General features: G+C 36.7%; 2 protein-coding genes and 2 pseudogenes across 2 annotated transcripts; all 4 read left to right on the forward strand.

Annotated features, from left to right (window-relative positions):
• The first annotated feature begins 5287 nt into the window (after nt 1-5287).
• LOC100519541 (olfactory receptor 4C46-like) lies at nt 5288-6217 on the forward strand. The gene has a single exon (XM_003124189.3). It carries the CDS (start codon nt 5288-5290, stop codon nt 6215-6217), a length of 930 nt encoding a protein of 309 aa, XP_003124237.3.
• A 6729-nt stretch (nt 6218-12946) lies between these two features.
• Nucleotides 12947-13876, forward strand: LOC100519707 (olfactory receptor 4C13-like). Its single transcript, XM_003124190.3, has one exon. It carries the CDS (start codon nt 12947-12949, stop codon nt 13874-13876), a length of 930 nt encoding a protein of 309 aa, XP_003124238.3.
• Nucleotides 13877-20321: 6445 nt separating this feature from the next.
• Nucleotides 20322-21249, forward strand: LOC110259069 (annotated as a pseudogene).
• A 1255-nt stretch (nt 21250-22504) lies between these two features.
• On the forward strand, nt 22505-24829 carry LOC100521126 (annotated as a pseudogene).
• Nucleotides 24830-26352: the final 1523 nt, after the last annotated feature.

A 26352-nucleotide genomic window follows, 5' to 3' on the forward strand; every position in this document is an offset into this window, starting at 1 on the left:
AGGTGGGCTTGCTTGACTAGTGGAGATTTGCCTCCCTGGGGTGGGGGATGGGATGAGGCCTGTGTTCAGATTCAGACCAAGGGCAGGAGTTTGAGGACCGCCCTTCTGCTGATTTGAGTACACACCTTACCAGATAACAAGGAGAAGCTCCTACTCCCAGAAAGGAAGAGGCTGTCTTTTCTGCCCCAGCTCCCCTTGGATGATAGAACTGGAACCCACCAGATCCTTGGCACAGAGGCTCCTTTCCTGCCGCCTTGCACCTCTCATAAGTATCTTAATAAATCTATTTCTTGCCTGTCACTTTGTCTCTCACGGAGGTGTAAAGAACCTGAGCCTCAGTAAGTCCAGACACGAGGTGAGTGATTCTAATGTAAAATGTGGATTCAAGTCCCAATCTGGGTCTTGGCTGGGTTTGAGTCCTGGCACGTGGGTTCAAGTCCCGGGCTGTGTTCTGGCTCAGTTCAGGCTGTTAGTGCTATCAGCTTCATTATTTAGGCTTTACAAAATGACAATCAAATAACCACTGCCTTTCCATTTCAGACTCCCAGTCAATTTCCTGACATATTGTTACAGTTTCAAGGAAGAGCACCAGAAAAAAAAAAAAAAACAACAACAAAAACAAACAAACAAACAAAAAAAACTTGCACCAAGAAAGCCAGAAGATTAAACTCCAACAAAGAGCTGTGGAAAGGCCCAATGGGAAGCCTATCCTTCCACTGGGAGCTCATAGTCTATTTTACAATATGTTTATGGGTTAACTCAATGAATCCCATAGATGATGGTATTATGAGTAAACCATATGGTAGAAAGCCTTCTTTTACAATAGCTTGGAAGTTCTAGTCAAGATGCACCACTTGCCCAAAATGTAATCTGGGCAAACGCAGTTCTTGTGCAAACTTTCCAACACCCACAAGTCCATTTGAGATTTTGCAGGTTGATTTTATACAAATGCCTCCCCCTCGAAGTTATCAATATGTTTTTGTTATAATTTGTATGTTTTCACATTGGGTTGAGACATTCCCATGCTGAAATTCCACATTGAAATCAGTAGGGAGATTGATGTAAGAAAGAGCAATTCTCATTGGAGGAGCCCCCACAGAACTACATGGTGATAGGGGAATTCATTTTACTGGAGATTTTCTTTGTTTAATTTGTAAGATTTGGATTATTGTGCAGCATTTTCAATTGTAGTTATCTCCAAGGTCTTCTGGGTTAGTAGAAAGAGCAAATAGAAAAAGCAAAACTCAGTTGGCTAAAATTATGGGTGCTTATTTTTTTACCCTAGTCTAAGGCCCTTTCACTGGTCCTCCTCAACCTCTAACCCTCTTAGCAAACATCATTTGTCTCCCTTTGAAATTATCATGGGGAGACTAATGAGACTGGATGAAGGATTAAATGAACCTATCCTATTAACGGAGGATACATTACATTATTGCAAGCGTTTAACTGAATTCTTAATAGGGCATTTTAGCTTGTTTCTGATGCTTATCACAGTTATTTATCTTTAAATGAAGATCAGTGCTCTATGACTTAATACTAGGAGACTAGGCATACTGGAAAAGGCAACACTTAATGACCTTTAAACTTCAGTGGAAGGGTTCTCATCAGGTTCGTTAACTAGCTCATGTGCAGCAATACTGAAGGGAATTGACTCTTGGACTCATATACCCCACCTAAAAAGGGCCTCTGCACTGGATGGGGTTATAGATAAAACTGCTCACTTCAAATTCTCCTTAAAATGATGCTCTAACAGAAAAAAAAAACCTAACAGAACGAGAAGATGACATCAGAAGTAGACACTTATCCCAAGATGCCAAGCCTGACCTATGTAATTATTTATAACATTTTCTTGATTGCTTGGAATTTGATTAATGGACCAAAAGATCTGTATTTCACTTGTATAATAATTTAGCAGGTTTTTTTTTTTTTTTAACTTTCGGTAGGATGGAAAGGTGTAATTTCCCATATCTAAGCCTTGACAGAATTCACAGAAATGGCCTGTAGAACAAAACTTGGCTATTAACTTACTAAGTTCTGAGGTCTCTATGATGGGAAGGGCTATTTACAAAATTGCATGGCCCTTTATATTCCCTACAGCATCTCAAAGGAGCATCTGTGCTACAGTTCAAGCCAAATACTGTGTTTTCATTCTAGAGAAATCCTACAACACATAGCATTTACTAACCCCTACAAAAAACCAGATTCCCAGCTTAAGTGATACACTTCCTAGTCTTGTTGATTTTTGGGGAGTTCGTTTCGCTCTGGAAGTTCATAATTTAAATCTCTACTCATGACTTTATTAATGTTACCAGAAGTATTACTTGAATCCTATTCTCTAAGATTATCATCTCTTGCATCACTCAATGTGTAACCAGGCCTCCAAAAAAATGAATGATAGCTAAATATCTTGAGGCTGTTAATCACAGAAACTTACACAGAATAATGATCATAATGTAACTAAATATAAGAAGAAGCAAGCAGGAAAAACATTTCCTATATCATAACAGACTAATGTGATAAGAAATTCAGAGAATTTTAGATTATTAACAGAGCCTGATTTACTACCTTACACTCTACACAAAAACAAATGCAAAATACGTTAGATAACTCAATGTTAAATCTCCATCTATAAAAATTCCAAAGTAAAAATTTTTAAACATTATGTAGATCAATAATTATTACATATGACCCAGGAAACATGAACCATAAGAAGGTTAAAAAATTTGAAATGTGTCAAGCACTTTTTCATCAGCTATCATCCCTTTACAAAAATAAAAATGAAATCCGCATATGAAGAAAAAAGGTGCATAACACAAATACATGTTTATATTACATACATAAATTCATGTATAATACTTTAAATGTAAATATATTTGTTTACATATACAAAATATATGTCAAAGTATTTACGGCTAGAATATATAAAGATCACTTATGAAAGAGAAATAAGAAACACCAAATGCTTTTTTTTAATACCCCCTTTTTTTTTTTTTTTTTACAGCCACACCTATGGCATATGGAACCACCCAGGCTGAAGGTCGAATGAGAGCTTCACCTACAATCCTACTCCACAGTGCAAAAATCCTGGATTCAAGCCACATTCAAGAACTAAACCACAGCTTACTTACAGCAACTCCAGAACATTAACCCATTGAGCAAGGCCAGGGATTGAGCATGCATCCTCAGAGACACTATGTCGGATTCATAAACCAGTGACCTAGAATGGGAACTAAGGAGTTCTTATTTTTAAATTTTACATAGAACATGAAACGAACCCCCCCCAAAAAATATGCCTATAATAACACTTTAAAAAAATGTTCAATGCCAATAATCATCAAGGAAAGCAAACTAAAACCTTAATAATTTATCACTGCCTATCTCCTAGAATGACTAAAAGTAAAATAATACAAAGTGACCAGAATGTAGAACTTTGAATGCACTTCTTGTTTTTAGATATCATTCATTCCACATGTTTAATGTTCCCTAATGTTCTATACTGACCCTCACCACAGTACCAGAGATAAAATTCAAAACATTTCAGAATTTCTTCCACAGGCCTCAGGTGAATGTGAAAAACAGGTTCTGAATGTGAGTACTTTTAAATTACTATCATTAATTTTATACCCTCACTGTTCTGCCTCTTAAGCAATAAACACTAGGCTTCCAGGAAAAGGTTTTCATAATGATAAAAAGACAAAATGTAGATACCTCTTAAATACTCATGCATTGCATGGAAAAAAGACTTTTTGAAATTGTTGTTTACATATTCAGAGCTGGATGCATCAAGGATAGAATGACTCATTTTGATATGTTTCTACCACACATTCTGCCTCCTGATTATAGGACCAGAACCATCCATCAAAGGTCATTTCTCCATAGTGTTCCAAATGAATGCATTCTAAATTCAACTCCCAAGGTTTCTGGGGAAACCATTTGAGGCTTTCGGTGGGAAGGAAATATTTAGACTATTACAATGACTTACTTAACTATTGTTGATGTGATAATGAATTATCTGAAGAATGTCTTTCCTCTTGTGTCAGGTCTTTCATATTGCAAGGTACTTATCTCAAAAGGAGGTCATTGTGAAGATGGATTAGTTTTGAACCATCTCAAATATTAATAATCACCCAAGACCAGAAGGTAAGTGTGTCACTAGTGCTGATGCTTATTGAAGATTGTTACTTTACATATATAATAATCATGATTTTTCAACATTTTTTGCATAGAGGAGTAGTGCATTTCACCTTCCCTCATTCCTCAAGAGAAAGTAGGTAAGTATCATCAATATGAAAAACCTGAATTGAAGAAATTCATTTGCAGGATTCAGCTTTCCACATGAGATTTCATTCTTTCTTCAAGAGACACATTTGAAACAACCAAGACTAATCATTAGAATGTAAACAAAATTTAAACACACTTCACACCTAAAAAGATATAAATGTGAATGTTGTGATATAAATCATACACTGTTTAGTCCATTGGAAAGATCTTATCCTGAGATCCACTGGTCTCCTGCAGCTTCTATCAAAGTAAAATTGGAGATGACTCCTCCACAGTTTACTGTATGATTAAATGTTTTTCTGTATTGTTGCTGAATATGTCCATTCTTTCAACTCCTACATACATAGAGAGGCATAAAGATAAGTGAAGGTTCTTTGTCTACAGCATGTAGTGCATATGTTCATATATGTTTCCTCAATCAATACTCATAATAACCTGAGTAGACATTATTATTCTCACTTAATATTAGAGAAACAAAAGTTGTAAAGTGCAGGAAATGTATCCCATATATTGGGTTGAAGGAACATGGTTTACCACTTTTCTTATAGCAGATGATGTCTCCTGTAACTTTTCCATCACATTCTCATTACCAATGTCTTGTTACATTGAATTACAATTTTAAAGTTAATTATCTGACTTATGTCTCCTTGCTGAGCCTCAGCCCACCTCATCAAAGTCACATAAAACTCTTCACTAGACTTGTACACAAGATGCCCTCACTCTCAAATCCCTCTTCCCCTAACACTCATATTCTAATATTCTTACAATTATATTCTCATAGTTACACCATTCATCTCATTTGTTCATATACTCACAACTGAACAACATGTAAGAGATCGCAAATATTTTATTTCAAGGAAAATCTTATAAGAATTTAGAATCCAATAGAATATAGGCATATGTTATTTATTAGATGGAGGGGCTTAATAAGCTCAAGGGTGTGCATTAAAAAATAAACTTTTTTTTTTCATTTTCAGGTGAGGTGATTGACAATAACATGAACTACATGGAGACAAGGAACGATGTTATGGAGTTCATTCTACTGGGCCTCACACAGAATTCACACATGCAGAAAGTCATATTTGTGGTGTTTCTGCTCATCTACACTGTCTCTCTGGGAGGAAATGTGCTCACCATGGTCACCATCACTACCAGCCCATTAATCGGGTGCCCCATGTACTTTTTCCTGGCTCATCTCTCTTTCATCGATGCTTGCTGTTCCTGTATGGCTACCCCTAAACTGGTTGTAGACTCACTCTCTGAAAAGAAAACAAGCACTTTCCATGGATGCATGATCCAAATCTTTGGGGAACATTTCTTTGGAGGGGCTGATATCATCCTGCTGACCATGATGGCCTATGACCGTTATGTGGCCATCTGCAAGCCCTTGTACTATGCAACCATCATGAATCGGCAGCTATGTGGCCTGCTGGTGGGAGTGTCATGGCTGGGAGGCTTTCTCCATGCATTCATTCAGATCCTCTTCATCTTCAGATTGCCCTTCTGTGGCCCTAACATCATAGATCACTTTATGTGTGATCTGATTCCTTTGCTTAATCTGGCCTGCACTGATACCCACACTCTATGGCTCTTTGATGCTGCCAACAGTGGATTCATCTGTCTGTTAATTTTCCCAATCTTGGTTGGATCCTATGGGGTGATCCTTAAAACCTTAAGCACCCAAAGCTTGGAGGCCAGACACAAAGCCCTCTCTACCTGTGTCTCCCACATCACAGCAGTTGTCATCTTCTTTGTGCCCTGCATATTTGAGTACATGCGACCAGCAGTTACTTCTCCTATTGATAAAGCAGTTGCTGTATTCTACAGTATGATAACTCCCATGTTAAACCCCTTAATCTATACCTTGAGAAATGCCCAGCTAAAAAATGCCATTAGGAAATTGTTTTGTAGGAAAGCCATTTCAAGTGAAATATAAATGTGCCTAGAGCCCAAATGTCAGTGAAGAGAGGCAAGGGTCATAAGGAGACTTTTGTTGATCTCAGCAAATAAGACTTATGAGATAAAGAAAAAGAAAATCACTGGAAAGCATAGATTCTGTCAGACGGGAAAATAAAATGGGTGCAAGAAAATGGGGGGAAAATAATAAACTAGCCCAGGACTACTCTCTAAATATTTGGAAAATTCTTTCAAACTGGGGAAGTCTATGATTAAATTCATCAGCGTATATGGATTCAAAGATTTTATTGTAATAAAACAACAGAACAGCTAAAAATATATATACTGGTGTTTAAGAAGAATCTCTGTAACAATCCAAAGACTTAGGTAAGCACATCTGTTATCACCATTAACAGCTGAGGGAACAAACAAAAATGTGTAAGTGCCAAAAGAGAAATATTGAAGAGCAAGTAACTGGAATACAACTGATCGCTCAAGACTATGATATTGAATACTCTGATACAGTGTCAGGAAATGATGACCAAAAGGTAACATGATTAGAACAGTCAGCATTGATAAAGATGTACTGAGGGACTGTGCTGGACCATATACATATGTAATAAACAAAGTAACTTTTTACATGCATATCATCAAAGGAAGAAATAACTTTCCTTTATATTATTAATATACATAATATGTTTCACTATATACTCCTATCTGTTAGCATATATACCATTATATATTGGTTGATTACATAAAACTAAATTCTAATCATTTTATTAGTCAATCTACCCATGTTTAAATATCATGGTTGATGGTTAGGTATGTTCTATAACACTGTGTTATGTAACTCCTTTAGGAATATAAAAGACATGGGCCATTTCATCTCTAAAGCATGACTAATGAATATTACATCATGCTTCCAAATTTCCTTGTATCAATCAGAATCATTTTGTACTGTCCATGTGATCATCATATATTGATAATCCATCAGAAAGAAGGATGATTCAAATGAAATGATATTTTATTTGACAGGAATTTTATGATATTAAATTGATTAAACTAATATTTTATTAATTTCAATGTATTAAACAATCATATTGGGAGTTCCCACTCTGGCACAGTAGGTAAATAATCTGACTGCAGTGGCTCAGGGTCACTGTGGAGGCACAGTTTTGATCCTCAGCACAGTGGATTAAAGGATCAGGCATTTCTACAGCTGCAGTGGAAGTAACAGCTGTGGCTGGGATTCAATACCTTGTCCAAGAATTTCCATATGCTGCAAGTACACTCATTAAAAAAAACAAAACAAACAAAAACCAGTCATACTCATAAACAGGTACCCACTTGAAAACAAGAGTTTGAAAAAGTAGAATAAATTGTGGTTTATAATAGTTACCAAATGAATAAATATAAGATGGAAAAATTTAATAAAAATATAGGGAAAAAATAAGTAGTACTTGAGCCTAGGAAATTCTACTTTTAATCTGGGATTTAATTTATATCCCTTCTTGAACCAAAATTTGTTTTTCTTACTAAACTAGGAAGAAGAAAAAAATTGAACCTGAGTGTGGCATTCTATGAAGATATAGTTAACCTTGATATTCTCCCTGCTCCTAGCAAGACTTCATCACACCATTAATGTGGCCTGTTTTTGCTATATTTCTCTGTTAATCAGTTGGCTTTTTGGTAACATTACATCATGAAAAGCCCTTTTTGACACATGTAGCTTCATGTATGCAAAGTCTGCAATTTCAGAATAAATATATTCCATTCACTGCTTCCATCCTTCATTCATTAAGCAACGCATATTTTGAGTCCAAGGATTCTAGCAGGCATATCAATAGTTGCTGGGGCTTCAGTACTAAATAAAGAAAAAAAACTTGAGTGATGCTTTCACAGAGAGACCCCAACAAGGGAGTAGAAATGACATCACACTGTTACAACCTGTAAGATAATGAAGCACAGCATGTCATCAAAGTCTGTTGGGAAGACACACAACACAGACATGGTTGGGCAGAAGAATTGTTCAGGAGGATAAGACATCAAAATGGGATGCAATGGATAATATACAATCCCAAGAATGAACAGGCATCAGGTAGAGAAACAGTGTTGCTGGGAGATGGAATATATAGCAAAGGTCAGCAGGTGAGTACAAGAATGCAGAAATCCTAATATAGTAAACATTCCTGTGCTTGTTAACTCAATGATTTATTCAAAAATTATTTCCTGAATGTCCACTGTGTGCCAGGGAACATCCTGGACACTTAGCTCATAAAAGGAAAAGAATACATTATGAAATTAGATAGATACAGACAGAGAAGTTCAAAAGGGTCTCATAATGGTTTGAAGGCTTAATGCTAAGGACTATAGGGAAATTTTCCAACTTACATATTTTTAAACTAGAAAATCATGAAGTTAGCTATGAGTTTCAGAATGATAATTCTGGCTTCTGTGTGGAAACTAAATTGAAGGAAGCATCATAGGCAGCAGGAAGGGAGCTAGGAGGTTACTGTAATGATTTCAGTGTAAAAGGATGGAGGCTTGAGCTTTGCCAGTGATGATGCAGAATGGGGTGGACACAGCTTCTTCTGGTCAGATCTCATTCACTGGGCCCCACTGCACCCAAGAACTGCTGCTGTGTGTCTGGGCTGCTGACACCCCACAGCCCCATTCTTTCTGGACACCTGTGGTATATGGAAGTTCCCAGGCTAAAGCTCAAATCAGAGCTTCAGCTGCCAGCCCATGCCACAAAAATCCTGGATGCAAGCTGCATTCAAGACCTATGTTACAGCTTACTTATAGCAGCTCCAGATAATTACCCCACTGAACGAGGCCAGGTATTGAAGATGCATCCTCATGGACACTATGTTGGGTTCTTAACACACTGACCTAGAATGGGAAATAAGGAGCTCTTGTTTTTAAATTTTCAAAGAACATGAAAAAACACTCCCTTCCTTCGACCAAGTATACCTAAAACAATACTTCAAAAAATGTTCAACGTTATCAATCAACAGGAAAGCAAACTAAAACCTCAACATTTTATCACTGCACATCTCATAGAATGAATAAAAGTGAAATAATACAAAGGGACGAGAATGTAGAGCTTTATTTGTGTTTGAACTTTGAATGAGTTTCTTGTGTTTAGATATCATTCCACATGTTTAACGTTTTCCAATGTCCCATACTGACCATCACAAGAGTACCAGCGTTAAATCATTGAGGACATTTTAGAATTTCTGTTTTCGTCCACAGGACTCTGGTAAATGTGAAAAACAGGATATGAATTTGAGTACTTTTAAATCACTGTCATTAATTTTATGCCCTCTCTGAACTGGTTGTTAATCAATGAACACTAGCTTTCCAGGTAAAGGGTTTCATATTGATGAGAAGACAGAATTCTCTCTCTGCCATGAGGGCACAGGTTAACCACATCAGAGATCCTCACACTGGAACTATGCCATCCTTGCTACGCACATGACATTCAAGTTTCTCAGATACCCAGATTCACACAGAGAAAGGGGACTCACAGGTTTTGTTTCCTAGGGCAGGGAATACAATTCCCCACAGAATATGTGCTTTTCTAACCTGTCTCTCCAGAATACCTGCTTCGAAGACAAAGCCTTTCCATCAAAGAAGGTAATTAATTCCTGAGAGAGAAAATAGCAGCTCTAAGGAAAAGGGCCTCGAAGTTTTGTGGAAACTTCTTTAAGGATCCATGCAGGGCATGGGAACATGTCTTCTGTTTCTTTGTTTCATTACACATCCAGAGCAGCATGCATCATCCTGGATAGAATGGTGCATTTTGATGTGTTTCTACCACACATTTTGCCTCCTGCTTATAGCACCAGAGCCATCCATCAAAGGTAATTTCTCCATAGTGTTCCAAATGAATGCATTCTAAATTCAATTCCCAAGGTTTCTGGGGAAACCATTTGAGGCTTTAGGTGAAAAGGAAATATTTAGACTATTAAAATGACTCACTTATCTATTGTTAATGTGATAATGAATTATCTGAGGACTCTCCTCTTGTGTCAGGTCTTTGATATTGAAAGGTACTTATCTCAAAAGGAGGTCATTGTGAAGATGGATTAGTTTTCAACCCTCTCAAATATCATTAATATCACCCAAGACCAGAAAGTAAGTTTCTCAATAGTGCCAATGCTTATCAAAGATTGCTAATTTACATATATAATAATCATGATTTTTCAACATTTTTTTGCATAGAGTAATAGTGCATTTCACATTCCTCCGTTCTTCAAGACAAAGTTGATAAGTATCCTTAATCCAATCTACAATATAAAATACCTGAGATGAAGAAATTCATTTGTAGGATGCAGCTTTCTACACCAGATAGCATTCTTTCTCCAAGACACACATTTGAAACAATCAAGACAAAGCATGAAAATGTAAACAAAATTGATACACACTTGGCACCAAAAAGATATAAATGGGAATAGTAAGTGATATGAATCGTACACTATTTGGTCCAATAGGAAGATCTTTTCCTGAGATGCACTAGTCTGCACAATATGAGTCTCATGTAGCTTCTTTCAAAATAAAATTTGAGACACTTGCTCTACAGGTTATTGCATGGTTCAAGGCTTTTCTGTATTATTGCTGAATAAGGCCATTCTTCCTACTCCTACATGTATAGAGAGTCATATAAATAAGTGAAGCTTCTTTGTGTACAGCTCTGTAGTGCATACTTTCACATATGTTTCCTCAATCAATACTCATAATAGCCTGCGTGGAAAGTATTATTCACACTTGATATTAGAGGACACAATGTTGAAAGGTGCCAAGAAGTGTACCCCATTTTAGGAAACAGAGTGGGGAAAGAATTTTCATATAAGATGGTTTTTTCTAATTCTCAAATATACGTAACCACTGAGATCATCATTTCAATGCTTTTCAGAAGAGTCTGTGTGTTCTTGTTTAGTAGGGAAACTAGAGAGGAGAGATGCTGGGGTGAGAGAGAGACTAAAATAAAAACAGACTTCAGTGAAAGCAGACCACACAGTTATACAAAAGGGGAAATTCCAATATGTTGACCTGTGTGTATATGTCTGAGTCTGTGAGTATATGTATTTATATGCTAGTCAATGAAATGGATTCATATATACTTGCCTCTGAAAGAGCATTAACTTAACCATAATTATTATGGTCACATTCAAAGGAGTTGATAGTTCAAAAGTGTTTATTTTAATCTAACAATACAGGACATAGTTAATGATTTTGGAGGAAAAATAAAGATAAGATGCATAATCTGAAGTGATATTAGATGTGAGCTTTATTAGCTGCTTGACTGTGTTAAGATCCTTAACTTCTCTCTGCTTCTGCTCCCTAGTGTGTAAAATAAGTACAAAAGTGATAGAGGTGATCATCTCATACTTTTGGAATGATGATTAAAGAAATGCCTGAAGAAAAAACAACTTAGAAGGCAGTAAACATTCATGAAGCTAATTAAAACTAATGTATTGAAGGAGAGTCAATGTACATTAAGGTTTAGCTAATATTATCGTGTGCATTACGATTAACATTCATCTCTCAAATTCGTTACCGTGATCAACATGGATGGAATAATACCAAGCACATGATTCTATTAGGCCACGCCCATAGCAATCAATTATTAAAACCATCTTTATCAGCTATATAAACTTATTGGATTGAAGGAACATGGTTTACCACTTTTCTTATACCAGACGCTGGCTCCTATACCCTCTTCATCACTTTCCCATTACCAAGGTCTTTCTACATTTAATTCCATTGTTTTATTGTTATTTCCCAAACACAATTGTTTTCCACTGTACAGCAAGGAGACCTAGTTACACAAACATGTATACTTTTTTTCTCCCATTATCATGCTCTGTTGTAAGCATCTAGACATAACTCTCAGTGCTACACAGCAGGATCTCACTGTTAATCCATTCCAAAAGCAACACTTTGCATACATTTGCCCCCAAGCTCCCAATCCATCCCACTCCCTCCCCCCACCTCCGGGCAACCACAAGTCTACTCTCCAAGGCCATGATTTTCTTCTCAGTGGAAAGGTTCATTTGTGCTATATATATTAGGTACCAGATATAAGTAATATCATATGGTATTTGTCTTTCTCTTTCTGACTTACTTCACTCAGTAGGAGAATATCTAGTTCCATCCATGTGGCTGCAAATGGCATTATGTATTTCTTTTTTTTATGGCTGAGGAGTATTCTATTGTGTATATATACCACAACCTCTGATTCCAATCATCTGTTTAAGGACAATTGGGTTGCTTCCATGTATTGGCTATTGTGAATAGAGCTGCAGTGAACATGCGGGTGCATGTGTCTTTAAGTTTTGTCTGGATATATGCCTCAGAGTAGGGTTGTTGAAAAGTTAATATTCAGGCTTCTGTCCCCTTGCTAAGCCTCAGCCCACTTCATTAGAGTTAAAAAAAAAAAAAAACAACCCTTCACTAGACGTGTACACAGATTCTGTTTCTCTCAAGTCTGTCTTCCCCTTCCATTCATGTTCTCCTATTCCTACATGATATTCTCATATTGCCATTTACATTCTCATTTTCTCATACACTCACAACTGAACAATCTTCAAGACATCAGACCAAACTTTTTATTTCAAGGAAAATCTTATAAGAATTTAGAATCTGGTAGAATATAGGCATTTGATATTTATTAGACGGAGGGGCTTAATAAACTCAAGGGTGAGCTTTAAAAAATGAACTTTGATTATTTTCAGGTAATGCAGTTGACAGTAACATGAGGTACATGGAGACTAAGAACAATGTAACGGTGTTCATTCTGCTGGGACTCACTCAGAATCCACACATGCAGAAAGTCATATTTGTGGTGTTTTTGCTCATCTACACTGTCTCTCTGGGAGGAAATGTGCTCACCGTGGTCACCATCGCTACCAGCCCATTAATCAGGTGCCCCATGTACTTTTTCCTGGCTCATCTCTCTTTCATCGATGCTTGCTATTCCTGTACGGCTACCCCTAAATTGGTTGTAGACTCACTCCATGAAAAGAAAACAAGCACTTTCCATGGATGCATGATCCAAATCTTTGGGGAACATTTCTTTGGAGGGGCTGATATCATCCTGCTGACCATGATGGCCTATGACCGTTATGTGGCCATCTGCAAGCCCTTGTACTATGCAACCATCATGAATCGGCAGCTATGTGGCCTGCTGGTGGGAGTGTCATGGCTGGGAGGCTTTCTCCATGCATTCATTCAGATCCTCTTCATCTTCAGATTGCCCTTCTGTGGCCCTAATGTCATAGATCACTTTATGTGTGATCTGATTCCTTTGCTTAATCTGGCCTGCACTGATACCCACACTCTAGGGCTCTTTGTTGCTGCCAACAGTGGATTCATCTGTCTGTTAATTTTCCTAATCTTGGTTGGCTCCTATGGGGTCATCCTTCACACCCTTAGCACCCAAAGCTTGGAGGCCAGACGCAAAGCCCTCTCTACCTGTGTCTCCCACATCACAGCAGTTGTCATCTTCTTTGTGCCCTGCATATTTGAGTACATGCGACCAGCAGTTACTTTACCTTTTGATAGAGCAGTTGCTGTATTCTGCACTATGATAACTCCCATGTTAAACCCCTTAATCTATACCTTGAGAAATGCCCAGCTGAAAAATGCCATTAGGAAATTGTTTAGTAGGAAAGTCATTTCAAGTGAAATATAAATGTGCCTAGTGCCCCAATGTGAGTGAAGAGAGGCAAGGGTCATAAAGAGACTTTTGTTAATCTCAGTAAGTTAGACTTACAAGATAAAGAAATATAAGAATACTACAAAACATAGATTCTGCCAGAAGGGGAATTCAAATGGGTACAAGACCATGGAAAAAAACAAAAGAAAACAAAAAGCAAAAACTAGAAGCCCAGGAGTATTGTCTTATTATTTGGAAGATTCCAGCAAATTGGGTCATACTCTTACTAAATTAATCATTGTATATCTATTCAAACTTTTGTTCTAATAAAATAACAGAAATCCATTAAAACATATTTACTAGTGTTTAGGAATAATCTGTAACAATCCAAAGTGTTAGATCGCTATTGCTCTTATCACTTTAACACCTCGGCGAACAAACAAAAATGACCAAGTTCTAAAAGAGAAAAAATGAAGAACTATTAATCAGAATATAACTGATCAGACTATCATCTTAACTGCTCTGATATACTGTCAGGAAATGATGACCAAAAGGTTGCATGATTAGAATAGTCACCAGTCATAGATTTGGATTCTGGGACTGTACTGGACCATATACATGTGTAATAAATTAACTAACTTGTCACATGTATATCATCATATGAAGAAATAATTGTGTTTGTATTCTTCATATGCAGGATATTAGCACTATATATTCATATTTGTTAGCATGTATACTATTATATAATTGGATGATACATAAAACTAAATTCTAATAATTTTATTAGTCAATCTGCCCATGTTTAAATATCATGATTGATGGTCAGGTATTTTCTATAACATTGTGTTATGTAACTCCTTTAGGAATATAAAAGACATGGCCCATTTAATCTCTAAAGAATGAATAATGAATATTGCATCAAGCTTCCAAATTTTATTATATCATGCAGAATCATTCTGTATTATCCTTGTGACCATGTTATGTTGATATTCCATCAGAAACAAGGATGATTCAAATAAAATTATATTTTATTTGACAAGAATTTCATGTTATTAAATTGATTAAACTAATATTTTATCATTAATTTCAATGTCTTAAACAATCATATTGGAGTTCCCACTGTGGCACTGTAGGTAAATAATCTGACTGCAGCAGCGCAGGGTCACTGTGAAGGCACAGTTTTGATCCCCAGTTCAGTGGATTAAAGATCAGGCATTGCCACAGCTGCAGTGGAGGTAACACCTATGGCTGGGACTCAATCCCTGGTCCAGGAACTTCCATGGGCCACACATGGAGTCAAAAAAAAAATAAAGAAAAAACAAAAAATGGTCATACTCATAAAGTATGTACCCACTTGAAAACAAGAGTTTGAAAAAATAGAATAAATTATTGTTTATAATAATTACCAAATGAGTAAACCTGAGCATAAACAGTGAAAATGCAATAAAAATTATTTTTAAAAAAGTAGTACTTGAGCCGTGGAAATTCTTGCTACCTTTACATGATATATATTATTTATATCCCTTCTGGAACCAAAATTTGTTTTCCTTACTGCTTAAACTAAGAATAAGAAAAAAATTGACCCTGAGTGTGTCAATCTGTGAAGAAAGAGTTTACCTTGATATTCACCCTAACCCTAGCAAGACTTCATCACAGAGTGAATGCGGCCTGTTTTTCCTCTATTTCTCTGTTATTCATTACATCAGGAAACACTGTTTTTGACATATGTAGCATCATGTGTGCAAAGTCTGCAATTTCAGAATAAATATATTCCCTTCACTGCTTCCATTTACTAAACAACACGTATTTTGAGTCCAAGGATTCTAGCAGGAACATTGATAGATACTGGGGCTTCAGTACTGAATAAAGAAAAACCTGAGTTCTACATTCACAGAGACACCCCAACAAGGGATCAGCAAATGACATCACACTGTTATAACTGGTAAAATAATAAAACAAAGTGTGTCATAAAAGTCAGTTGGGAAGACACACAACACAGACATGGTAGGTCAGAAAAATTTTTAGGATGAAAAGCCATCAAAGTGGGATGCAATGGATAAAACAGAATCAGAAGAATCAATAGGCATCAGGGAGAGTAACACTGCTGCTGGGAGATGAAGTACATATCAAAGGTGAGCAGGTGAATACAAGAATGAACAAGTCCTAATAATTGAAATATTCCTGTGCTTGTTAAATCAACTCTTTATTCAAAAGTTATTTACTGAATGTCACCTGTGAGACAGACAACATGCTGGACATTTAGCTTAAAAAGGGGCAATAGTACATTATGAAGTTGGAGAGACAGGAACTGAGGTCAGGGAGGGTCTCAAAATTATTTAAAGTTTTAATGCTAAGTACTATGGAAAATTTCCAGCTTACATAATTTTAAAATAGAAAATTTTGAACTTAGTTTTGAGTTTTAGAATAATAATTCTGGCTTTGGTGGAAACTAAATTGAAGGAAGCATCACAGGTGGCAGAAGGGGAGCTAGAGCTTTCACTGTAATGATTTAGGTGTAAAAGGATCCTGGAGGCTTGAGCTTTGCCAGTGATGATGCAGAATGGGGTGGACACAGCTGCTGCTGGTCAGATCTCATTCACTGGGCCCCACTGCACCCAGGAATTGCTGCTGTGTGTCTGGGCTACTGACAATCCATTCTTTCTGGACACTTGGGACATATGGAAGTTGCCAGGATAAACGTGAAATCAGAGCTTCAGCTGCCAGCCTACTCCACAGCCACAAGAATCCCCATCCAAGCCACAGTTCAGACCTAAATCACAGCTTCCTTATCACAACTCCAGAACACTAATCCACTGAGCAAGGCTGAGGATTGAACATGCATCCTCAGGGAAACTATGTCAGGTTCTTAACCCACTGAACTAGAACAGGAACTAAGGAGTTCTTATTTTTAAACTTTCAAAGAACATGAAAAGAAACTCCTTCCACCCCAAATATACCTAGAACAATACTTTAAAAAAATGTTCAATGATAGCAGTCATGACGGAGACCAAATTTAAACCTCAGTAGTTTATCACTGCATACCTCCTAGAAAGACTAAAGGTAAAATAGTACAAAGGGACCAGAATGCAGAGCTTTGTTTGTGTTTGAACTTTGAATGCGCGTCTTGTGTTTACATATCATTCCACATGTTTAATCTTGCCTAATGTCCCATACTGACCATCACAAGAGTACTAGAGATATCTTGTTGAGAATATTTTAGAATTTCAGTTTTCTTCCTCAGGCCTCTGGTGAATGGGAAAACCAGGTTCTGACTTTTAAATCACTGTCATTAGTTTTATGCCCTCTCTGATCTGGTGGTTAATCCATGAACACTAGCTTTCCAGGAAAAGGGTTTCATATGGATAAGAAGATAGATTTCTCTCTCTGCCACCAGGGCACAGGTTAACCACATCAGAGATCCTCACACTGGAACTATGCCATCCTTGCTACCCAAATGACATTCAAGTTTCTCAGATACCCAGATTCACATAGAGAAATGGGACTCACAAGTTTTGTTTCCTAGGTCAGGGAATACAATTCCCCACAGAAGAATATATGCTTTTCCAACCTGTCTCTCCAGAATACCTGCTTCGAAGACAAAGCCTTTCCATCAAAGAAGGTAATTAATTCCTGGGAGAGAAAACAGCAGCTCTCGGAAAAAGGTCCTCAAACTACTGTGGAAATCTCTTTAAATATCCATGCATTGCATGGGAACATGTCTTTGTTTGTTTGTCTGCTTACACATCCAGAGCATGATGCATCAAGAATGGAATGGTGCAATTTGATGTGTTTCTACCACACATCCTGCCTCCTGCTTATAGGACCAGAGACACCCATCAAAGCTCATTTCTCCACGGTGTTCAAAATCAGTTCATTCTAAATCCAACTCCCAGGATTTCTGGGGAAACCATTTGTGCCATTAGGCTAGAAGGAAATATTTAGACTATTAAAGTGACATACTTATCTACTGTTGAGAAGATACTAAAATTATCTGAAGAATCTTTCTTCTTGTGTCAGGAGTTTCATCTTGAAAGGTACTTATCCCAAAGGGAGGTCATTTTGAAGATGGATTGGTTTTGAACCCTCTCAAATGTCATTAATATCACCCAAGACCAGAAGGTAAGGTTCTCAATAGTGCTGATGCATTAAAGATTGTTACTTTACATATGTAATGATCATGATTTTTCAACATTTTTCAATTGAATAATAGTCCATTTCACCTTCTCCTGTTCTTCAAGAGAAAGCTGGTAAGTATCATTAGCCTAATCTGTGATATGAAAAACCTGAGATTAAGAAATGTATTTGTAGGACCTAGCTCTCTAACACCAAATGTTATTCTTTTGCCAAAGAAACTTTTGAAACAATCAAGACCAATCATGAGAATGTAAACAAAATTTAAACACACCACACACCCAAAAAGATAGAAAAGACAATATTAAGTGATAGAAACCATAAACTCTTTAGTCCGTTGGAAAGATCTTTCCCTGAGACCCACTGGTCTGCATAATATGAGTCTCCCATAGCTTCTTTCAAAATACCATTGGCGATGATTCCTCTACAGGTTATTGCATGGTTCAAAGTTTTCCTGCATTACTGCTGAATATGGCCATTCTTCCTAGGCCTACATACCTGGTCATAAAGATAAGCAGAGGTTCTTTGTCTACAGCATGTAGTGCATAGGTTCATATGTGTTTCCTCAACTAAGTGAACAATAATATTCTCACTTGATATTAGCGGAAACAAGGTTGTAAGGTGCCAAGAAATGTGCCCCAGATCAAGAAGCTGAGAGAGGGGAAACAATTTTGTTTTCTGAAATTTTTTTTTCTGATTCTCAAACTAATATACTCAACCCCTGGAATCATCATGTCAACACTTTTCAGAAGCATCTGTGAATTCATGATTTGTATGGAAACTGAGATGTAAAGATCCTATGGTGAGGGAGAGATAAAAGGAAATAGACTTTCAGTGAAAGCATGACCACACAGTTATTCAAAACTGGAAATTCCAATATGTTGAACTGTGTGCATAGATCTTGGTCTGTGTGTAGTGTATTTATATGCTGGTTAATGAAATGGATTCATATATATACTTGCCTCTGAAAGAGAATTAACATAACCATAAGTATTATGGTCACATCCAATGGAGTTGACTAGTTCAACAGTGTTTATTTTAACCTAACAATATAGGCCACAGTTTAAGAATTTGAATGAAAATAAAAATAAGGTGTACACTCTGAACTACTCTTAGATCTGCCCTTTAATAGCTGCATGATTTTGTTAATATGCTTAACTTCACTCTGTTATACACCCTACTGTGTAAAGTAAGTACAAAAATGAACTGGTGATCATCTCATAGGCTCGTAATGAGGATTAACCAAATGCCTAAAAACAAAGAGAGTGCAATAAGTATTCATGAAGATAATTAAAACTAATTTTATTGAAGTACAGTTAATTTGAATTAAGTTTTAGTGAATACTATCGTGTGTATTCCCATTAACATTCATCTATAAAATTCCTTTTTTTACATGGTTTTCATTTTTTTCCATTATAATGGTTTACAGAGTTCCGTCAATTTTATTCTATATAGCATATAAAATTATTTACTGTGATCAATTTGGATGGAAAAATCCCATGCACATGTTTCTATTATGCCATGCCCATCACAATCAATTATTAAAATCACCTTTATCAGCTTTTATAACTTTTTTGGCCTGAAGGATATGTTTTAACACTTTTCCTGTAGCAGACTCCATCTCCTGTATCCTTTTCATCACTTTCCCTTTAGCAATGTCTTGTTACATTGAATTACATGCTTAAAGTTAATTTTCTGCCTTCTGTACCAGACTGGGCCTCAGCCCACTTCATCCATGTCATGGAAAACTCTTCACTTGACTTGTACACAAGATTCTCTCTCTCAAATCCCCCTTCCCCTAACACTCATATGCTAATATTCTTACACTTCAGTTCTCAAAATGACAGTATCACTCTCATTTTCTCATACACTCACAATTGTACAACGTACAAGAGATCAGAACAAATTTTTTCTTTCAAGGAAAAAAATCCTATAAGAATTTTGAATCAACTGGAATAAATGAATTTGATAATTATTAGATGGAGAGGCTTAATAAATGCAATGTTGAGCTTAAAAAAAAAGACTTTAGGGAGTTCCCGCCATGGCGCAGTGGTTAACGAATCCGACTAGGAACCATGAGGTTGCGGGTTCGACCCCTGGCCTTGCTCAGTGGGTTAACGATCCGGCGTTGCCCTGAGCTGTGGCGTAGGTCGCAGACGCAGCTCGGATCCTGCGTTGCTGTGGCTCTGGCGTAGGCTGGCAGCTACAGCTCCAATTAGACCCCTAGCCTGGGAACCTCCCATATGCCGCAGGAGCGGCCCAAGAAATGGCAAAAAGACAAAAAAAAAAAAAAAAAAAAAAAAAAAAGATTTTATTTTCAGCTAATGTGGTTGACAATAACATGAACTACATGGAGAAAAGGAACAATATAATGGAGTTCACTCTGCTGGGACTCACACAGAACTCACATATGCAGAAAGTCATATTTGTGGTGTTTTTGCTCATCTACACTGTCTCTCTGGGAGGAAATGTGCTCACCATAGTCACCATCACTAACAGCCCATTAATCAGGTGCCCCATGTACTTTTTCCTGGCTCATCTCTCTTTCATCGATGCTTGCTATTCCTGTGTGGATACTCCTAAACTGGTTGTAGACTCACTCCATGAAAAGAAAACAAGAACTTTCAATGGATGAATGATGCAAATCTTTGGGGAAAATTCTTCGGAGGGGCTGATATTATCCTGCTGACTGCGATGGCCTATGACCGTTATGTGGCCATCTGCAAGCCCTTGTACTATGCAACCATCATGAATCGGCAGCTATGTGGCCTGCTGGTGGGAGTGTCATGGCTGGGAGGCTTTCTCCATGCATTCATTCAGATCCTCTTCATCTTCAAATTGCCCTTCTGTGGCCCTAACATCATAGATCACTTTATGTGTGATCTGATTCTTTTGCTTAATCTGGCCTGCACTGATACCCATACTCTAGGGCTTGTTATTGCTGCCAACAGTGGATTCATCTGTCTGTTAATTTTCCTACTCTTGCTTGGATCCTATGGGGTCATCCTTAACTCCTTCAGGAAGCAAAGTTGGAGGCCAGACACAAAGCCCTCTCTACCTGTGTCTCCCACATCACAGCAGTTGTCATATTCTTTGTGCCCTGCATATTTATGTACATGCGACCAGCAGTTACTTTACCCATTGATAAAGCAGTTGCTGTATTCTACAGTATGATAACTCCCATGTTAAACCCCTTAATCTATACCTTGAGAAATGCCCAGCTGAAAACTGCCATTAGGAAACTGTTTAGTAGGAAAGCCATTTCAAGTGAAATATAAATCTGCCTAGCGCCCCAATGTGAGTGAAGAGGGGCAAGGGTCATAAGGAGATTTTTGTTGATCTCATCAAATAAAACTTATGAGATAAAGAAAAATAAGGTCACTACAAAGTATATATTTTGCCAGAAGTGGAGTTAAAATGGGTTTAAGTTAATGGGGGCAAAAAATCTATCCAAGGACTATTCTCTAAATATTTGGAAAATTCTTTCAAATTGGGGAAGACTGTGATTAACTTCCTCAGTGTATATGGATTCAAAGATTTTATTGTAATGAAACAACATAAAGGCAATAAACATATATACTGGATTTTTAGGAATAATCTTTGCAAAAATCCAAAGAGTTTGGTAGGCACTGCTGTTATAACCGTTAACAGCTGAGGGAACATTCCGAAAAGAGTAAGTTCTAAAACAGAAATACTGAAGAACCAGTAATCAGAGTACAATTGATCACTCAGACTATGACCTTAATTTCTCTGATACAGTGTCAGGAAATGATGACAAAAAATTAACATGATTAGAATAGTCAGAATTCTTAAAGATGTACTGCCAGACTGTGTTGGACCACATACATATGTAATAAACAAAGTAACATATTATATGCCCATCTTCATAGGAAAAAAGAATTTTCCTTTATACCCTTAATATACTCTTAATATATTGCTCTATATATTCCTATCCGATAGCACATATACGATTACATATTGGTTGACTACATTAAACTAAATTCTAATCATTGTATTAGTCAATCTGCCCATGTTTAAATATCATGGTTGATGGTTAGGTAGTTTCTCTAACTCTGCATTATGTAACTCCTTTCGGAATATAAAAGATATGGGCCATTTAATCTCTAAAGCACGAGTCATGAACATGACAGCATGCTTCCAAATTTCTTTATGCATTCAGAATCATTTTGTATCATCCATGTGAACATCTTATGCTGAGAATCCATCAGAAAGACGGATGAGTCAAATAAAATGATGTTTTATTCAACAGGAATTTCATGTCATTCAATTCACTAAAATAATATTTTATCCTGAACTTCAAGTTATTAAACAATTATATTGGAGTTCCCACTGTGGCACAATGCATTAAGAATCTGAATGCAGCCTCTCAGGGTCACTGGGGAGGCACAGGTTCGATTCAAAGTTCAGTGGATTAAAGGATCAGGCATTGCTGCACCTGCAGTTTGGATAACAGCTGTGCCTGGTACAGACATTAAAAAAACAAAAAACAAAAAAAGGTCAAACTCATAAAGTATGGGACCACTTGAAAATAGGGGTATGGTAAAATGCAATCAATTGTGGCTTATAATAATGACTAAATGAATAAATATAAGTATAAAAATGAATAAATATAATAAAATATAGAAAGAGAAGTGGTACTTAAGCCTAGGAAATTTTTTCTACCTTTATCTGAGAATTTTAATTATATCCCATTGGAAAACACAATTTTTTTTTTTACTGCTTCAACTACGAATATGGAAAAAATTGAACTTGAATATGTCATTATATGAAGAAATAGTTTACCTTGATATTCTCCCTGCTCCTAGCAAGACTTCATCCTACCGAGAATGTGTCCTGTTTTTGCTATATTTCTCTGTTAATCAGTTGGCTTTTTGGTAACATTACATCATGGAAAGCCGTTGTTGACACATGTAGTGTCATGTGTGCAAATTGACCAGTTCAACAGTGTTTATTTTAACCTAACAAAATAGGCCACATTTGAAGAATTTGGAAGAAATTGAAGATAAGATGTATACTCTGAGCTAATCTTAGATCTGCCCTTTAGTAGCTGCTTGATTTTGATAAGATCCTTAACTTCTCTCTGCCGCTACTCCCTAGGGTATGAAATAAGTACAAAAATGATAGTGCTGATCATCACATAGGTTTGTAATAAAGATGAACAAAATGCCTAAAAAGAAAAAAACACTTAGAGTGCAGTAAGTATTCATGAAGATAATTAAAACTAATTTCATCAAAGTGTAGTTGATTTACATATGAGTTTTACTTAATATTATCATGTGTATTCCTATGGACATTGATCTCTGAAATATTTTACTGTGATTAACATGGATGGAATAATATCATGCACATGTTTCTATTATGCCATGCATAAGGAAATCAATTATTAAAACCATCTTTATCAGCTATATAAAGTTACTGGATTAAAGGAACATTGTCTACCACTTTTATTATAGTAAATGCTGTCTCCTTTACTCTTTTCATCACTTACCTATTACCAAAATCCTGTGACATTTAATTACATTTTAAAAATTAATACTCTGGCACTGTCACCATGTGGAGTCTCAGCCTGCTTCCTCCAAGTCACACAAAACTCTTCATTAGACTTGTACACAAGATTCCATCTCTCTCAGATCCCTCTTCCCCTAACACTCACATAATAAGAGTCTTACATGTCTATTTCATCTGGACTCTAATAATCTAATTTTCTCATACATTCACAATTGATAAATCTTCAAGAGATCAAACCAAGTATTTTACCTCAAGGAAAACCTTATAGGAGTATAGAATCCAGTAGAATATAGGCGTTTGATATTTACTAGATGTACAGGCTTAATAAACTCAAGATTGAGCTAAAATAATAAAATGATGTTTTTTTTTCAGGTAATATTGCTGACAATAATGTGAACTACATGGAGACTAGGAACAATGTAGGAACAATGTAACGGAGTTCATTCTACTGGGACTCACTCAGAATCCACACATGCAGAAAGTCATATTTGTGGTGTTTTTGCTCATCTACACTGTCTCTCTGGGAGGAAATGTGCTCACCATAGTCACCATCACTACCAGCCCATTAATCAGGTGCCCCATGTACTTTTTCCTGGCTCATCTCTCCTTCATCGATGCTTGCTGTTCCTGTATGGCTACCCCTAAACTGGTTGTAGACTCGCTCTATGAAAAGAAAACAAGAACTTTCAATGGATGAATGATGCAAATCTTTGGGGAAAATTCTTCGGAGGGGCTGATATTATCCTGCTGACTGCGATGGCCTATGACTGTTATGTGGCCATCTGCAAGCCCTTGTACTATGCAACCATCATGAATCGGCAGCTATGTGGCCTGCTGGTGGGAGTGTCATGGCTGGGAGGCTTTCTCCATGCATTCATTCAGATCCTCTTCATCTTCAGATTGCCCTTCTGTGGCCCTAACATCATAGATCACTTTATGTGTGATCTGATTCCTTTGCTCAAACTGGCCTGCACTGATACTCACACTCTAGGGTTCTTTGTTGCCTCCAACAGTGGATTCATCTGTCTGTTAATTTTCCCAATCTTGGTTGGATCCTATGGGGTGATCCTTAAAACCTTAAGCACCCAAAGCTTGGAGGCCAGACGCAAAGCCCTCTCTACCTGTGTCTCCCACATCACAGCAGTTGTCATCTTCTTTGTGCCCTGCATATTTATGTACATGCGACCAGCAGTTACTTTACCCATTGATAAAGCAGTTGCTGTCTTCTACACTATGATAACTCCCATAATCTATACCTTGAGAAATGCCCAGCTGAAAACTGCCATTACAAAACTGTTTAGTAGGAAAGCCATCTCAAGTGAAATATAAATCTGCCTAGAGCCCAAATGTGAGTGAAGAGGGGCAACGGTCATAAGGAGATTTTTGTTAATCTCAGCAAGTATGACCTAAGAGATAAATAAAAATAAAATCACTGGAAAGCATAGATTTTGCGCTAAGAGGAGTTATATTGGGTACAAGAAAATGGAGTGGAACAAAAGCTAGCCCAGTGCTATTCTCTAAATATTTGGAAAATTCTATCAAATTGGGACACACTTTTTCTAAATTTATCAATATATATGGATTCAAAGCTTTTATTTTAATAAAGCAAGATAAAGGCAATAAAGGTATATACGGGTGTTTAGGAATATTCTCTATAACAATCCAAAGAGTTAGGTAGGCACTGCTGTTATCGCCATTCACAGCTGGGGAAACAAACAGAAATGACTAAGTTCCAAAACAGAAATACTGAAGAACCAGTCATCAAAATATAACCGATTGCTGAGACTATGATCTTAACTGCTGTGATACACTGTCAGGAAAATGATGACAAAAAGGTAACATGATTAGAATAGTCACCATTCATAGAGATGGACAGAGGGATTGTGCTGGACCATATACATGTGTAATAAATAAAGTAAATTTTGACATGTATATCATCATAGGAAGAAATATTTTTCATTTATATCCTAATATGTATGATATGTTGCACTATACATATCTGTTAGCATATATACTATTATATATTGGTTGAATACATAAAACTAAATTCTAATCATTTTATTGCTAAATTTGCCCATGTTTAAATATCATGGATTATGGTTATGTGTTTTCCATAACATTGTGTTAAGAAACTCCTTTGTGAATATAAAAGATATGGGCCATTTAATCTCTAATTCATGAATAATGAATATTACATCATATTTCCAAATTTCCTTCTATCACTCAGAAGCATTTTGTATTGTCTCTGTGACCATCTTCTGCTGATAATCCATCAGAAAGAAGGATGATTCAAGTAAGATGATATTTTATTTGACAGGAATTTCATGTTATTAAATTTATGGAAGTAGTATTTTATCATGAATTTCAATGTTTTAAACAATCATATTGGAGTGTCCACTCTGGCATAGAGTAGGTAAAGAATCTGACTCCAGTGGCTCAGTGTCATTGTGGTGGCACAGGTTCAATCCCTAGTTCAGAGCATTAAAGGATCAGGCATTGCCACAGCTACAGCATAGGTAACAGCTGTGGCTGGGATATAATTCCTCGTCTGGGAACTTCCATATGGTACAGGAGCAGACAAAAAATAGGGAAACAGACAAACAATAAAAACCAGTCATACTCGTAAATATGTGCCCACTGGAAAACAAGAGTTTGAACAAATAGAATAAATTGTGGTTTCTAATAATTAACAAACAAATAAAGGTAAATACAAAGAGAGAAATATGTAATAAAATATAGGAAAAAAATAGTACCAGAACCTAGGAAATTATTTATACCTTCATCTGAGACTTTTATTTAGATCCCTTACCATTTGTTTTTCTTCCTGCTTAAACTAGGAATAAAGAAAAACA

Source organism: Sus scrofa, unplaced genomic scaffold (assembly GCF_000003025.6).
Source record: "Sus scrofa isolate TJ Tabasco breed Duroc unplaced genomic scaffold, Sscrofa11.1 Contig74, whole genome shotgun sequence".
NCBI classification, from domain to species: domain Eukaryota; kingdom Metazoa; phylum Chordata; class Mammalia; order Artiodactyla; family Suidae; genus Sus; species Sus scrofa.

What these genes read in the sequence shown, in the direction of transcription:
- LOC100519707 (XM_003124190.3), top strand. Translation starts at nt 12,947, where the DNA reads ATGGAGACTAAGAACAATGTAACGGTGTTCATTCTGCTGGGACTCACT.
- LOC100519541 (XM_003124189.3), top strand. Translation starts at nt 5,288, where the DNA reads ATGGAGACAAGGAACGATGTTATGGAGTTCATTCTACTGGGCCTCACA.